The sequence below is a fragment of the Myxocyprinus asiaticus genome, chromosome 14 (assembly GCF_019703515.2).
Source record: "Myxocyprinus asiaticus isolate MX2 ecotype Aquarium Trade chromosome 14, UBuf_Myxa_2, whole genome shotgun sequence".
NCBI classification, from domain to species: domain Eukaryota; kingdom Metazoa; phylum Chordata; class Actinopteri; order Cypriniformes; family Catostomidae; genus Myxocyprinus; species Myxocyprinus asiaticus.
Genome location: NC_059357.1, coordinates 4,308,374 through 4,324,614, shown reverse-complemented (window position 1 = coordinate 4,324,614; position 16,241 = coordinate 4,308,374). Strand labels below are relative to the sequence as shown.

Genomic DNA, 16,241 nt, shown 5'->3' with positions numbered 1-16,241 from the left:
CGCCAAATCACAAGCTCATTTGCATGTAAAAAATAATGAATGGCACATTTGAGGCAAGTTGCAGCTAGTTTGCCAGAACTCTAGAATTTTTGTAAGGGTCGTCATCACAAAGCGGACATAGTGTGCATGTGTTCATGGTCAAAAGAGTATACTTTGAAAGGCTAAAGCGCTCAACCATGCCTGAGAAGTACTGGTCCAAAATGGTCTACCGACTTGGACCAGCTAATGACCAGCTTGAAACCAGCTACCAGCATAAACTGTAAAAGCAATCCAAAATTTGGTCCAAAATCAAAACAATAAAAAAGGTACAGAAGAAAGTACCAATCATGTCAATGTGTGTCTTAAACATACCTCAAAAACAAACGTTCCCAAGTGCTAAATAAAAAATGAGAGGCAAGCATTAGGCAAGAAATTACACCATTATTCACTGATTATAAAGTACAGTTTGAAATGTGTGAATGTTTAAACCTGCAGGGGGGGCTCCACAGCACGCTAAGGAAAGTGAGTCCTGCTAGCGTCGCCAAGCTTGAACGCATCCAGAAACTGAGCTGACAGAAATTGCAATACTGGATGATGGCGATTATGACAGCACAGCAGGTGAACATGGTGAACTGGGGAACAGATTTAGACATGAATTAAACATGCTCATGTTAGCAGAAGAGAACGTGTAGGATCGTAGTTTGCAGAAATATGCGAATGCTTGCAAATATTAGCATCCTGAGGGTAGCATAAAATTGCATCTATTAAGGCATATTTGTAGTCCAATAGTCACATTTATAACTGCTGTAGATAGGCCTAATGGATGTGAACCTTGCAGACTTCTGTGCGCACCTAGAGACTATTACAGGGATGGTTCAAGCAAAAATGAAAATATTTGTCATCACTTAGTCACCCTCTTGTTGTTTCAAATCTGTATGGCTTACTTTCTTCCAAGTAACACAAAAGGTGATGATAGGCCGATTGAAAGTCTCAGTCACCATTCAATTTCATTGACTCTTTTTCAATGCAGTGAAAGTGAATGGTGACTGAGGCTTTCATTTTGCTTAACATCTCCCTTTGTGTTGAACAGAAAACAAAAATTACTGGCAAGAATGAACCCAGAATACGTATTAAGTCTATTTTTGGTTCAGTAAAATGTCTGGATGCTTTTTATTTACCTTTGACATTACAAAGTAAAATTTTTTTTTTACATATTTCTTCTGAGCTGTAATGCAATAAAGGGGTAAGTCAATTTAATAGGCACTATACTATTAATTATGAACATATTTTTATAACATACATGTACCATGGTAATACCTTGATTTCTGGACTAATACTATGGTTGTACCATGGTATTCTTTTAAGTACCTTTGAGTACCACATACATACTATGGTACATTAATTTGGCACCATGGTGTGTATCAAAATAAGAGGTGTGCTGCCTGACACAAGTCCCACAGCAAAATAAATATTTTAATAATAATTTATACACTGGCGGCCAAAAGTTTGGAATAATGTACAAATTTTGCTGTTTCGGAAGGAAATTGGTACTTTAATTCACCAAAGTGGCATTCAACTGATCACAAAGTATAGTCAGGACATTACTGATGTAAAAAACAGCACCATCACTATTTGAAAAAATCATTTTTGATCAAATCTAGACATCACTCCAACACCTTATCCTTGAGTAATCATGCTAAATTACTAATTTGGTACTAAATCACTTGACATTATATCAAACACAGCTGAAAGCTATTTGGTTCATTAAATGAAACTTAACATTGTCTTTGTGTTTGTTTTGGAGTTGCCACAGTATGCAATAGACTGGCATGTCTTAAGGTCAATATTAGGTAAAAAATGGCAAAACAGAAACAGCTTTCTCTAGAAATTCATCAGTCAATCATTGTTTTGAGGAATGAAGGCTATACAATGCTTGAAATTGCCAATAAACTGAAGATTTCATACAAAGGTGTACACTACAGTCTTCAAAGACAAAGGACAACTGACTCTAACAAGAACAGAAAGAGATGTGGAAGACCAGATGTACAACTAAACAAGAGGATAAGTACATCAGAGTCTCTAGTTTGAGAAATAGACGCCTCACATGTCCTCAGCTGACAGCTTCATTGAATTCTACCCGCTCAACACCAGTTTCATGTACAACAGTAAAGAGAAGACTCAGGGGTGCAGGCCTTATGGGAAGAATTGCAAAGAAAAAGCCACTTTTGAAACAGAAAAACAAAAAGAAAAGGTTAGAGTGGGCAAAGAAACACAGACATTGGACAACAGGTAATTGGAAAAGAGTGTTCTGGATCTTAACCCCATTGAGCTTTTGCGGGATCAGCTAGACTGTAAGGTGCGTGAGAAGTGCCCGATAAGACAGACACATCTATGGCAAGTGCTACAGGAAGTGTGGGGTGAAATGTCACCTGAGTATCTGGACAAACTGACAGCTAGAATAACAAGGATCTGCAAAGCTGTCCTTGATGCATGTGGAGGATTTTTTGATGAGAACTCTTTGAAGTAGTTTAAGAAGTTCTGAACATTGTTTTCAAATTGTAATAGTAATTTTTCACGTTATTAATGTCCTGACTATACATTGTGATCAGTTGAATGCCACTTTGGTGAATAAAAGTGCCAATTTCTTTCCATAAGAGCAAAATCTGTACATTATTCCAAACTTATGGCCGCCAGTGTATATATAACAAATACTGCAGGGGGATCTCGCCAGTCATAAATGCGGCCATTTTAACCTTAATGGTGGGCAGTAGGTTCTCTTTTCGTATGACTGGCGGGATCCCCCTGGGACATTTTGCCGCCCAACTTGGGGGTAATGCCCCCTTAGCTCCCCCTAAGACCTGGCCATGGATGGTACCGGTCAGGTCGGGTTGGGTCACACGACCACGGGTACAGTCAGGGTTCGAGCTTCAACTTAATGCCCTTGCAGACCTCTAATTAAAATACCAAACCATCACTGTACCACTACAGACATTTTTTGTAAGGTAACAGCTGTTCATAGCTCTCCTGACATGTTCATTTTGGTCTTTCTTGATACCTGTATGGATTGATGCATATTGCAGGTGATATGTGAGAACACAGCCACAGCAGGTAAAGACACTAGCACGGCTCCGATCATGTGACGGGGAATCCAGCCAGAGATCGCCCAAAGGAGAGTTCTGGTGCAGTTCAGGACCGCGCCTAGGTAAAATGCTCTTCTGCACAGTACACAAGATTGTATTTCATCATGACAGTACAACAATAGCTACAGTAAGTGCATTTGAAAAATGATGCAAAATATACCAAAATTATGTTAAACGTTAACTGTGTTTTGTGCAATATATTATGGTGCTATTGTCCTGATTCTTTAGGTAGAAAATGGTTAGCAGAAAATAAATTGTATGAGCTTGGAACAACATGAGGCTGAGTAAAACTATTTCTTTAAACTTTACACTCACCGGATAGCCAGCAATAGGGCCAAACACTCAAGCATGGCTGCCACTGCCGCCACAATGAGGGCCGGTGTGGGCAGTGGCTGATGGGTAACCAGCGGTCGCAGGAAGCAAGCCAAAGAGAGAGCCAGAAGAACACAACAACACAGCAGCATGTCCAGAAAAGAGCTGAATGTGGGGCTGGCAAAGGTCTGGACAGGAGCCTGTGTCTCCACCTGAGAATGAACAGAAAGAAAAAACTAGACCTCTAATTGAATGAATATTGCTAAGAAAATGCCCTGTTAAGCAAGCTATGGAGGGTACTAAATTAAAGGGACTGTTCACCCAAAAATGCTAATTATCTCATCATTTACTCACCATCATCCCATCGCAGATGTTTTATGACTTTCTTTCTTCTGCTGAACACAAATGAAGATTTTCACAAGAATATTTCAAGTTTGCAAATGAATGGTGATAATAACTTTGAAGCTCCAAAAATCACATAAAGGCAGCATAAAAGTAATCCATACGACTCCAGTGGTTTAATCCATGTCTTCAGAAGTGATATGATAGATGTGTGTGAAAAACAGATCAATAGTTAAGTCCTTTTTTAGTATAAATCTCCACTTTCACTTTCGCATGCTTCTTCTTTTGTTTTTGGCAATTCACATTCTTTGTGCATATCGCCCCCTAATGGGCAGGGAGGAGAATTTATAGTAAAAATGGACTTAAATATTGATGTTTCTCACCCACACCTATCATATCGCTTCTCATTTGTGTTCAGCAGAAGAAAAAAAGTCATACACATCTGGGATGGCATGAGGGTGAGTAAATGATGAGAGACTTTCATTTTTGGGGGAACTATTCCTTTAACACTCGCCAAGCGCCAAATGTGTGTTCACTGCAAAAAATAATTTACTTTCTTAGTATTTTTGTCTTGTTTTCGGGTAAAAATATAGAAACATCTTTAAAACAAGATACATTTATTTGAAAAGCCAAATGTAGTAAGATATTAAGTAGTGTTTCAGAGAAACCTAACAAAATTTTGTGATATTCATGCTTCAAACAAGTTAAAAAAATAAAACATATTTGGAAATGGGGCAAGAAAAATTGAACTCTTTGGATCAGGTATTATACGATGTTTTGATTCTCAAGTAAATGTATCGTGTCTTACTGCAGATATTTTTACTGGAAAACAAGACAAAAATATTGAGTAACAATTATAATTTTTTACATCTTTTTTTGGCGGTGTAAAAATGGGCTGGTAACTTGATTAGAATGAACTGTAAAAATGGTTTAATTGAATTGCAAGGGTGATAATCTGAACCTTGCAGATGAAAGCAACAAAGCGATTCACATTAAAGACATACAAAGACAAACGGTTTTACTTTACTATCTAAAAATACATTCTTAGAGGCACTAGAACTCCATGTGGTGACATATTTGGGATATTCCTCACATCGAGCCCACCCACCATTGGCAGCTGTGGCAAATCGTTCATTTTGGATTCTGATGCTATCTATGCATGTATTTCTGCATTTTAAAAGAGACACCAGCAGAGGGCAGTACAGACAGCATAACAAATGTGTCCTCATCTTGCCCTGCATTGCAATTTCTTTGCCGCAGTCTTCCACTGACCAGAGAGTAAAGCTTTTGCACATGCAACTGCTAAATTGTGGACATTGGCTTAGTTATACCCAGTTATAATCATTGTAACAGCTGGCTAGGGTGTGACGAGAAATGAAAAGTGACAGATAAATGGAAAGTGTGACTTACCTCCTCCTGGTAACTGGTCTTGTAAGCCGACTCTAGAGATTTGTCTATGAACGTGTGGCTCAGCTTGTTGATGGGTGGTTTGAAAAAGTAATCTTTCATCAGACTGCAAAATCAAAGTGCAAACACTATTACAATGTGAGGAAATTCATCAAGAATACATTTAAAAACAATGACTTTGTCCCAGCTTAATATGCAGAGACAGCTGTAAGTATTCGATTTATAGGTTAATTTCCCTGAAAAGTGTGGTGCTTTTAAAACATTCGTCTGTTTGTTTGAGCATCCAGACCAGCCCGACACAGCAACATTGGCTCAACCAATGGCATGAGTTTGGGGCGGGACTTTGTTTACCAACCAATCGAAGACAAGGGATTGTTTCAGGATCCTGTTTGAAAACAGTAACTATTTTTGCAATTCCATGCAAGTGATGCGAGTCGCAAAGAAACGACACACTTCGCCATCAAATATGCATAGTAAAGCATAACGCAGATAGCGGCTAGATAAACTGGACTGCAAGGTTTGCTTATTCAGTTGTTGAATAAGATGCAGGTTTTTGCAGTAAAACACCACGCACTAAAGCCTAATTTATACGTTGGAAGAAGCCTAACTTTTTTCTCCGGAATGAACGAAAGAACCCCAGGTAAACGATGTCCACACCGTCATTTTAAATGTAGTTTGTTGAGGGTGACGTCAGCAAACGCTGGACAACACATTAGTAGGTAAGTCAATAATGGCAGGCCGTAAAAGTAGCTGTAGTAAAAGACATCATTTTTGATATCTGAAACAAGTAAAATTTCACAAGAACCTGTCATTGTCTCCTGCTTAAAACGCAATTACAGATATCTAAAATACATTGCTTACTAGTTAAAATTCGCAATACACATCAACTTCCTACAAGTAAAAATTTTATTTTTTATATCAATAATTAAATTGTTACTAGTGCAAATGTCCATTCCTGATATCAACAATTGAATTAAAACTACTGGTAGTATAAATGCTCATTTTTGATATCTGTAAGTTTGTTTTTACTAGTGGCAGATATCTATTATGTAATTCCGATATTTATTATATAGATAAAGATCTTGTAAACTAGTAAGAAAGCCTTTTAAGATATCTTTCAGCACTCATAAATGTATTGATATCCAAAATCCATTTCAAGATATCTGAAATTCTAAATTTAAAATATTAAAATAAAAAATTAGCACTTTTACTACTTGTATTTCAATTGTTGATATCAGGAATGGATCTTTGTACTAGTGACAATGTAATTACTGATTTCACAAATTATAATTTTTACTATTAAGTAGTTCATAGCTAATATGTGTATTTGGATTTTTACAGTAACTAGTAAGAAATATTGATAAAACTTTACAATAAGGTTCCATTCATTAACAGTATGCATTAGGTATCATGAACTAACAATCAACAATATTTTCGTAATGTTAGTTAATAAAAATACAGTTGTTCATTTTTGTTCATGATAGTTAATAGTGCATTAACTAATGTTAACATATACAACATTTGATTATAAAATTTACATGTCTAAATTAACAAGATCAATAAATGCTATAAAATACGTAAAAAAAAAAAAACCAAAACAATTATTCCCTTTTTCTCCCAATATGGAATGCCCAATTCCCACTACTTAGTAGGTCCTCATAGTGGCGCGGATACTCACCTCAATCCGGGTGGCGGAGGACAAGTCTCAGTTGCCTCCGTCAATCCGCGCATCTTATCACGTGACTCGCTGTGCATGACACCGCGGAGACTCACAGCATGTGGAGGCTCATGCTACTCTCTGCGATCTACGCACAACTTACCACGCGCCCCATTGAGAGCGAGAACCCCTAATCGCGACCACGAGGAGGTTACCCCATGTGACTCTACCCTCCCTAGCAACCGGGCCAATTTGGTTGCTTAGGAGACCTGGCTGGAGTCACTCAGCACACCCTGGATTTGAACTCACGACTCCAGGGGTGATAGTCAGCGCCAATACTCGCTAAGCTACCCAGGACCCCACTTGTTTATTGTTAGTTCATTTTAACTACTGTTGTTAACTAATGTTAACAATGGAACCTTATTGTAAAGTGTTACAGAAATATTATAGTCTATAATCTATAATTGCGTTTTGAACAGGAATTAATGATGGATAATTGTAAGTTCTACCAGTGAGAATGCAGTTACATATATCGGTAATAATATTTTTACTAGTTGAAATCTATTTTTGATGTGCAATTACTGATATCACAACTGTGCATTTTCACTAGTAGTAATTCCATTACTAATATCAAGAATTAGCATTTTAGCTGGTAAAACTTTAACTGTTGATAGGGCTTGCGATAGCCAATCATCAATGCTCTTCAACTAGCCCAGTTCTCTTAGGTCAAACATTTCAGGGATTTTTGCAAACAGGAGAAATATCAACAAACTAACCCCTTAACATAACAAAAGCATCAGTGCATTTCATCATAATGTTTAGGCAAACTAAAAGAAGCCTGATGGCCCAGTATGTATAAAAAGTGGTGCAATTATATTGTGAATTCGCTCCTTTGAGTTAAGAAAGTAAGACGATAGAAACGGACTGCCCAGGAGGGGAGGACGCATATTGTACATCAATCACTGTACAGTACATCACAGTGCATCGAGTATCCCAGAGGGACAAGGACAATCTCCGTTAAACAACAATATTCAATCTTATGTGACATTTCCTTCCCAGCAGACTCTCTCCTTAGATGACCTCAAAACTGCTGCCGTGTCTTACCTGTCCTCCTTTATTACATCCACAAAGTGAGCATCGCTTCTCTCGCGGAAGTTTTTGGAACGCAGCGGGATGAGGGCAGAATGGTCCATAGTTCCCCCTCCACTGACTCCGCCCCCTCCGCCCCATTTCTTCTCCTGGAGCATCTCGCACAGTGACGTCTGACTGTGGGTCAGCGGCTGCTCCAGGTGGGGGCTTAACAAGCCATTAAGGGCCTTGGGACTCTGGCATGGGGGCCCCTGAGGAAGATTCAGATGGAAGATACACAGCATTGTTAATATAAGGGAATTTTTTAAAAAGGCAACAGGAGCAATTATGTGAGTTCATTTATTCATTTATAGGTACATAAACCATAATATGACATAATCTCACAAAAACTTTCCAGGTCACATTTCAACAAAAATTCTAAATTTTAAAGAAAGAAATGAGAAATTATATTCTATGATTTTAAGAAAATGAAGCCTGTTAGAGCCAGGGGTGGACTGGCCATCGGGAGAACCGGGACTTTTCCCGGTGGGCCGGCTGCGAAACGGGCTGAAATTGGCCGGCGCGTTATGCAGAACGGGCCACAAAATGGCGCCGCGATATGCCGAAGGAGAATGCGCCATGTCATCTGCCAGACGCGTCCAGTGTGCAACTCCCTTTAATTTACCCTGCTACTCACACTTTATTAAAGTTGTGTTGAGAAATATGTCTGAAGAGACAAAATACTGTGGAACGAGCAGCCCTTTTTATATCTGAAAAAGAAGATATATATCGATAATCATCTGGAAAATCTTCAGATTAATGATGCATGAAAAATGCATTGATCCCAAGCCTAGTCATCATGTATCAATCCTAAAGTAGAAAACCATGTCATATTTATAAGCTAATTTGAGAACATTTCACTGTTGAAAAAGAAAGTTAATTTTACTTAACTTTGCGAAGCTGGTGTTCCCAGCATGCACTGGGCTTGAAATATTAATGAGCTTGCTTAGTTTCACTGTTTGCCGAATAAACTCCTATTGAATTTATTAGTATTACAAGATGCGCATCAAAAAAAGTCATGTGACTGAATAATTCATTCATATTTGGACTAACCAGTGGACCAGTCTCATTTGAAATGTTGCTCAGGTCATCCTGAAATAATGGTGTCTAGAAAATCCAAAACATGCAAAGAGTTTGCAGAGCAAATATGTCAAATACAAACTTGAACTGTCCTGAAGAGCAGGTTTATTGAGCCACACTGCAAAGACATAAGGGTGGAGGAACGCATGCACATAGTGCTTCCAGATCTGTGAAACTTCTGTGTGTCATGTGGTACATGATTAAACATATGTTTATAAGGAAAATTTAAATGTGATTTGTTCTAATAACATGTTAATTTAAATTAGGGCTGTAGATTTAACGCATTAATTCAGTGTGATTAATTGTATAAAAAATAACGTGTTAAAAAATTAACACAATCATGCCCCCAGACTGTGAAAAGGAAGATTTCCTGAGCAATTCAAGCTTGTAGTACCACCTGTTTTCTCCAGGGGGCAGTAAGCGGCACTCCAGTTGTATAGGCAACGTGCAGCTTGTACAGAGAACAAACCAACCCTTCAGCAGACAGCACAACACGAGGACACATTCTTGCATTCAAACACAGCTTGATGGAATGCAAATCCAAAGTTAGGGATCTCAAGACGTGTTTTTCTAAATATTAAACTATGTTTCACTTGACACAGCGACCTAAAAATGTTTATGACATGGCGCAACCAAAGTGAGACGCTCTAAAAGCATCCGTCCGATGCAGGTGTACATTGACGGGTCCTTAGACAAGCCCTCGTAATAAATCTCGGACTGACTGACAAATTCACTTGCAAAATGGATTGCTGTGAACTGTAGGCCAATAATTGGCTTATGTTCAATATTATGCAAATCAAAAATACATTGGGTTCTAAAGCCAATTTTTGTACTGTCTTATTAAAGCTTAACTCGTCTGCCACAATAATGTAATGCATTTTAAGTGTCAAAATAATTGTTATATAATATACATAAAATTTGTAATTATTTAAATATAACTATTTATGGGGGCCTGGGTAGCTCAGCGAGTATTTACGCTGACTACCACACCTGGAGTCGCAAGTTCGAATTCAGGGCATGCTGAGTGACTCCAGCCAGGTCTCCTAAGCTACCAATTGGCCCAGTTGCTAGGGTGGGTAGAAGTCATGCTGGGTTAACCTCCTTGTGGTCGCTATAATGTGGTTCTCGCTCTCGATGGGGCATGTGGTGTGTTGTGCGTGGATGCCACGGAGAATAGCGTGAAGCCTCCACACGGCTACATCTCCGCAGTAACGTATTCAACAAGCCACGTGATAAGATGCGCAGATTGACTGTCTCAGAGGAAGAGGCAACTGGGATTCGTCCTCCACCCCCCGGATTGAGGCAAATCACTACACCACCATGAGGACTTAGAGCGCATTGTGAATTGGGCATTCCAAATTGGGGAGAAAATATAATATATATATATATATAACTATTTAGGATTATTTCATCATTATATATTGAATTATTGTTATTTGAGTGGCTTTCTCTGCAAATATTTATATATGCAATTAATTCGATTAATTAATCGGCACACCATGTAATTGATTGACAGCCCTTATTTAAATTTTACAACATTTATTTAAGTACCATGTATATCATATTTGTAAGTAAAAGTCACTCTATTTACTAAAATGTTTAAGTTAAATTTACTCACTTTAGTCAATAATGTCATGGCTTGTAATGCAACTTAAAAAATGAGCCCTTCCCAGACTTCCTAGGTTGCCTATTAAAGCCTGTAGACTGATTTTCAAGCGAAGGGAGCGGGTCGTTTTTGCCGGGAAAATCCAAAGGATGTGACGTTTATGCGCACTCCCGAGAGCCTTGCCTCAGTGCTTCTCTTCCGCTATTCAACAGCGACAACAAACTGCAACACTAGGTAACGTTATCTTAGAAATGGAATCCAGCAAACGTCCGGCTCCCAGCACAACACCGACTCCTACACAAACTCAGAGTAAGCCAAAAAAAATTGGCCCTAATTCTACTGGATCCCATCTGGCTAAGCGGGAACGTGATCGTGGTCAAGCGAAAACTAGAGTGAACATCGGCAGGGCATTTGATTCCTGGAGGGACCTTCGATCGGTTTTGGGGATCAAAACCGACCCTGAATTGGCATTCTTCTTATTGGACAGGTAAGCTTACATAACTGCAAAGCATGTGAAATATAGTGCCATAAGGATTGATCTGTATAATTTGAGCTAAACTACAATAACACATGAAATGAATGCTAGACAATGTTCAAGATAATGCAAAAAGACCCGTTCATTAGTGTAACGTAACTTGGTTATACAGAAAATATATACAATCTATTATAAAACAATAGCGCATTGATATATCAAAATGACAGTTGTGATGGAATCACATTAATACTGAATTGTGTCAACATATTTATAATGTACAGTCTATTTTATAAACAGCTACTGTCATCATCCACCAAATTTAGCTAACAGCTATTGATAAAGCTGGCTAGCTAGCTAACGCCGACATAGGCTATCGTATAAATGCAGTCAATGTATCATGCAAAGAAAAGTGATTACTTCAAACTACAGTCTCGCATAGTCAGACCTATATCCACACTTTGTTTTAGCCCTGTTCCAGCACTGGAGAGTCAAATATAATATACAGTCTCAAAGTTTGTAGTAAAACAATCATAACTGTGTATTATGCTACCTCATCTGTCATCATGATGCCGGTGAATCACGTTCAGTCTCTTTGTACAGTTTTGGTCGATGCTCGCTTGCTCGTGTCCCTATGGAGTGTGTGCACGAGCTCGAGCACGAGCAACAGGTAGCTGGCTGCAGTTCCCTTAACAGCCACATTATAACAAGGGTTTCTGAATCTTACTACTGCACCTTTAATTACTATATCATTGTATTTTAGCATTACAGTAATGAGACTAAATAGCTAAATTTGCTCAGAGTAAGGTCGCTTCGAACAATGCAGTTTAGTTGGATGTAAAGAAAACTGTAACTGTTTCTCAGTTTTATAATCCGGCAGGTTTAACATACGCACCTTGCTGTTGATGGTCGTGTGATCTGGATCCGTGCAACTGTTAAGAACCGCCCCGTCTTCAGAAGTCAACACATTACACGAGGGACAGGCAGACTGACGGGAGAGAAGCAGGCAAAACGTCAAAGCCGAGACAAACACTGTTACTATTTCAGTTAAACGAAAAGTTCAAGATACAAACAGGAGGAGTTCCACACCCAAATTTATATTTAGAGATAAGAGTTTATTTAAATTACTAACTCTAAGTAAGTGCACTAATAATAGTGATCCTTGCCTTAGCAAACACCACTAAAAATGTGTCGTATCTGCCATTTAACCCTCTTAAACTGGGATGACATTTGCATTTGAATATGTAGGGATTAAAAAATCAGCAGCGTTTGGCCTTAGAGATGAATCATTGTTATATATGGAGAAAGACATGCTCTCTCACTGGAGCAACAAGCACAGCACTTCTGCCCTCCCTTTTTGCATTTTCTCCTATCGCTTGCAACACAAGGTCCCATCACTATTACATGCAATGACGAGAGTATGCTTTGCAAAGGTTGCTGAGTAATGTGCCATCCTTTTAAAGGTTTCTTGCATGAATAAAAGCTACATTTGATCGATCAGATTTAAAAGGAAAGGTGCATGTATGGCTCAAAGGCGCATTATGATCACAAAGATCTCCCACCAGTGCTCGTCAAGCCACGCTCACTTATTGACGTGCTCGTTGCGATCTTTCATAGAACTCACAAATCACGGCAGTGTTTCATTCAATTCATTAGCGTGCTGTGTTTTCCAGTGAGCACTTTTCATCAGTAAATGGAATAATGCTATTCAAGATCATTTGAAAGAAAGCAGCGTGCAGTGGGACAGATTGTGCATTAACATAAAATGAAACCAAATACATCACAGTGATAAACACACACAGAGATGATTTATATTCATATCCTAATTTATATTAATATGTTCATCAAATATTCATCACATCAGGTACTTAAATCAGGACGAAGAGCGAGAATACATTTCAGAATTGCAGGTAGCATTGAAGATTTTCTCCATCGATTCAGCTGATGGGTATGATAGTAATGTAAATCGCTATTAACTCTCAAATAAAATAAAATAAATTAATAAAGTATATAAACAACTGAAATCCAATACGGTGAAATCGACTCCGCGGTCTGAACAAATGGATCAACAAAATGAAAGTGTGAATAGACTCAGTCCTAAAGATCAGATTTGAAAACTAAACTGGATTTGTGTACAGTGTGAACAAAGCCTTAGCGATGCTGGTACTGACTTTAACTCTGTCCGGGCCAGTTGTCAGAGCGCAGGCTGAGGTCGTGAGGTCAAGGGCACGGCAGCAAGAAGTGGCACTGGTAGAATTTCTGAGTTCTGCTCCTGCCACACCAGACTGCGGGCAGCTCCACTGGGCATGCTTCAGTTTATGCCCGGATATCAGATACGTCTTAAGACCTGTAGAAAACAGACAGACACACACACACACATGGTGACTGTCAAATCCCTGCCGTGTTTGTTCAGATCAGTTTGGTTCATTGTGCATTGACCAGTGTTGACAGCGCCTAAATGGATTCATCAATCAATTCCAAGCAAGCACATGGTGTGTGAAGAGAGAGTTACAGCAACACAGAATAGTGTATGTGAAGCAGGATGAACACTGTATGATTTTTGCCACAATTCACCAATAAAGACAAAGATTTGCAGATGGCATTTTCCACTAATATACTACAAAATAGGGCCTGAAACTTGTAATCTATCTATCTATCCATCCATCCATCCATCCATCTACAGTATCTTTCCATCCATCCATCCATCCATCCATCCATCTATCTAATCTGTCCATCCATCCACCTATCCATCTATCTATCTATCCATCCATCCATCCATTTACAGTATCTTTCCATCCATCCATCCATCCATCTATCTATCTATCTATCTATCTATCTATCTATCTATCTATCTATCTATCTATCTATCTATTGTATCTTTCCATCCATCCATCCATCCATTCTTCTATCTATCTATCTACAGTACCTGTCCATCTGTCCATCCATCCATCCGTCTGTCTATCTGTCTGTCTATCCATCCATCCATCCATCCATCCATCCATCCATCCATCCATCCATCTACAGTATCTTTCCATCCATCCATCCATCCATCCATCCATCTATCTATCTATGTACAGTATCTGTCCATCCATCCATCCATCCATCCATCTATTTACAGTATCCATCCATCTATCTATCTATTTATCCATCCATCCATCCATCCATCCATCCACCCATCTATACGGACTAAATTTGGGTTGTTGTTTTTGATAGATATTTATTTCCCATATGTCATTTTTATTAAAATAACTTTGGAAACAGGGTTGAATGGTTTGAGCTTGATAAATGCATCCAATGGGGAAAAAAGCCCACTAAAAGCCAAACTTAAAAAAAGTGTTTTCATAATCAGATCAAGCTTTTAAAAACCACATTATTTGGTAGGAAATTAGATGCTAATTCAATCTTTTCAGGACTTGATCAATTATTTTCACTTCAGCCAGGGCAGTCAATGCCAGATATCATATCTATCAGTTCAGAATAGTGGCTGTCACTGACCTGCTGACTAAAAACATATTAAAACAACCTACGGTGGTTTGCTGGTTTTAGCTGGTTTTAGACTGGTTTAGCTGGTCATCCAGCTGATCTTCCAGCCTGAACAACTTCCAAGTGTCCAAAAACCCTCTAAAACTTGCAAACCGGACCAGCCTGACCAGTGGAAACCAGGTGAGTGGCCAGCCCCTTAGGCTGGTTTAATCTAGTCTAGCTGGTAATACTAGCCTGGCCAAACTGGGAATAAGCTGGTTTAGCTGGTTGGTCAGCTTGTTTAAACCCCTCTAAACCATCAAACTAGAGATGGAAACCAGACTGTGTACATTTTTCATATTTCAATTTGTGATGAATTCTCCATTCATCATCAACAAGCCATCAGTCCATTTGTTTCAATGCTCTGAAGTAATCAGGCCTTCAGTTGCGAAGGGACAATGAAACGGCCTCATAATCTCTGTAAACATCCAGTGAATACATCTATTGTCTGGAGAACCCTGAGAAAGATGACAGATAAAATAAAATCCACGATGAAGCTTGTTGGAAACAAGAAAAATCGACAGTGAGAGGTCAAGTGTTTTATAGCGACATGAAGACAGAGGATGCAAGACAGGGAAAGAGTCACTTTACACTGAAATACTGCCAGCACCACTGAGACAGCGCATGCTGACAGCAGAGCAACTAAAAATGTCTGGTCCAATGTCAATGTTTGGACAAAGCATCTGTGTTCCTGTCCTCACACATGTAATTCACCTGTCAGTGAACAACGGCCCACTGGCAGAAGATACACGAGCTGGTGTGGAAATCAGAAGGGAGTGTTGCGAAACAAGACATTGATTAAGTCACTACAGCCCCATATGGGTCCCTGGATAATGTGCTTTTAAAAATTCCTGCATGTTTAATGAGGTGTAAAATTTTTTGGACATTTACCATGACCTTGAATAAAATAGCTGGCAGGAATAATGTGTTTATAAAGTGACCATAAGTCATTATCTTTCAATGAGAGATGGTGATTTGAGGTGACATAAACAAAAAATCATTTTCTAAATCATTATATTTCTCTTGTTTTCCAGTAAAAATTTCTAAACATCTTTTAAGGGATAGTTCACCTAAAACTGACACTTCATGAACTCAGCACTCACAGCTTGCCGTATGTAGCGGAAGGGGCAGAGTTACCTGTCTGCGTTGCTGGTCTGACAAAACAATTATAAATAATAGAGAATGTAGCAGCGAAACTTCAGTGAAGACAGCACCTTACAAATGTGAGTTGAATGCTTTACCATCACCCCACGCTGTGTGAATATGTACGTCGTTTGAGATACAAGTGTTGAACTGAGGTTGGCTAACGCACTAAAGACAGCGGCTACACATTGCATGCGTTTAAAATGTCACTCCTGTCAGCTCTTAAACGATGAATGCTTCTGTATAGTAAAAGACGATGATTTTGACGTCACAACTATGAGTTCATTAACATATGCCTGTCCACATTTACTTATCAATTGGAGGTAAGCCAATCATAACAGAGGTAATTTACATACAGACGTTTTCAAGGTTCAATAGCAAACAGCCTGATTAACTCTTAGAATCATAAAAAGGATGGCAAATAATCATAAAAAACTTAATTCTGACTGTTTT

General features: G+C 38.8%; 1 protein-coding gene across 1 annotated transcript in view; it reads right to left on the bottom strand.

The window, feature by feature from the left end:
* Positions 1 to 16,241, bottom strand: part of LOC127451971 (adenylate cyclase type 9) — a 68,321-nt gene that overhangs the window by 4,358 nt on the left and 47,722 nt on the right. The window contains exons 2-9 of the mRNA XM_051717071.1: positions 13,295 to 13,470; positions 12,019 to 12,111; positions 7,942 to 8,177; positions 5,184 to 5,286; positions 3,435 to 3,643; positions 3,035 to 3,194; positions 469 to 611; positions 352 to 375 (exon numbers count right to left, since the gene is read on the bottom strand). Coding sequence (XP_051573031.1) covers positions 352 to 375; positions 469 to 611; positions 3,035 to 3,194; positions 3,435 to 3,643; positions 5,184 to 5,286; positions 7,942 to 8,177; positions 12,019 to 12,111; positions 13,295 to 13,470 — 1,144 coding nt within the window. The remainder of the gene's footprint in view (positions 1 to 351; positions 376 to 468; positions 612 to 3,034; positions 3,195 to 3,434; positions 3,644 to 5,183; positions 5,287 to 7,941; positions 8,178 to 12,018; positions 12,112 to 13,294; positions 13,471 to 16,241) is intronic.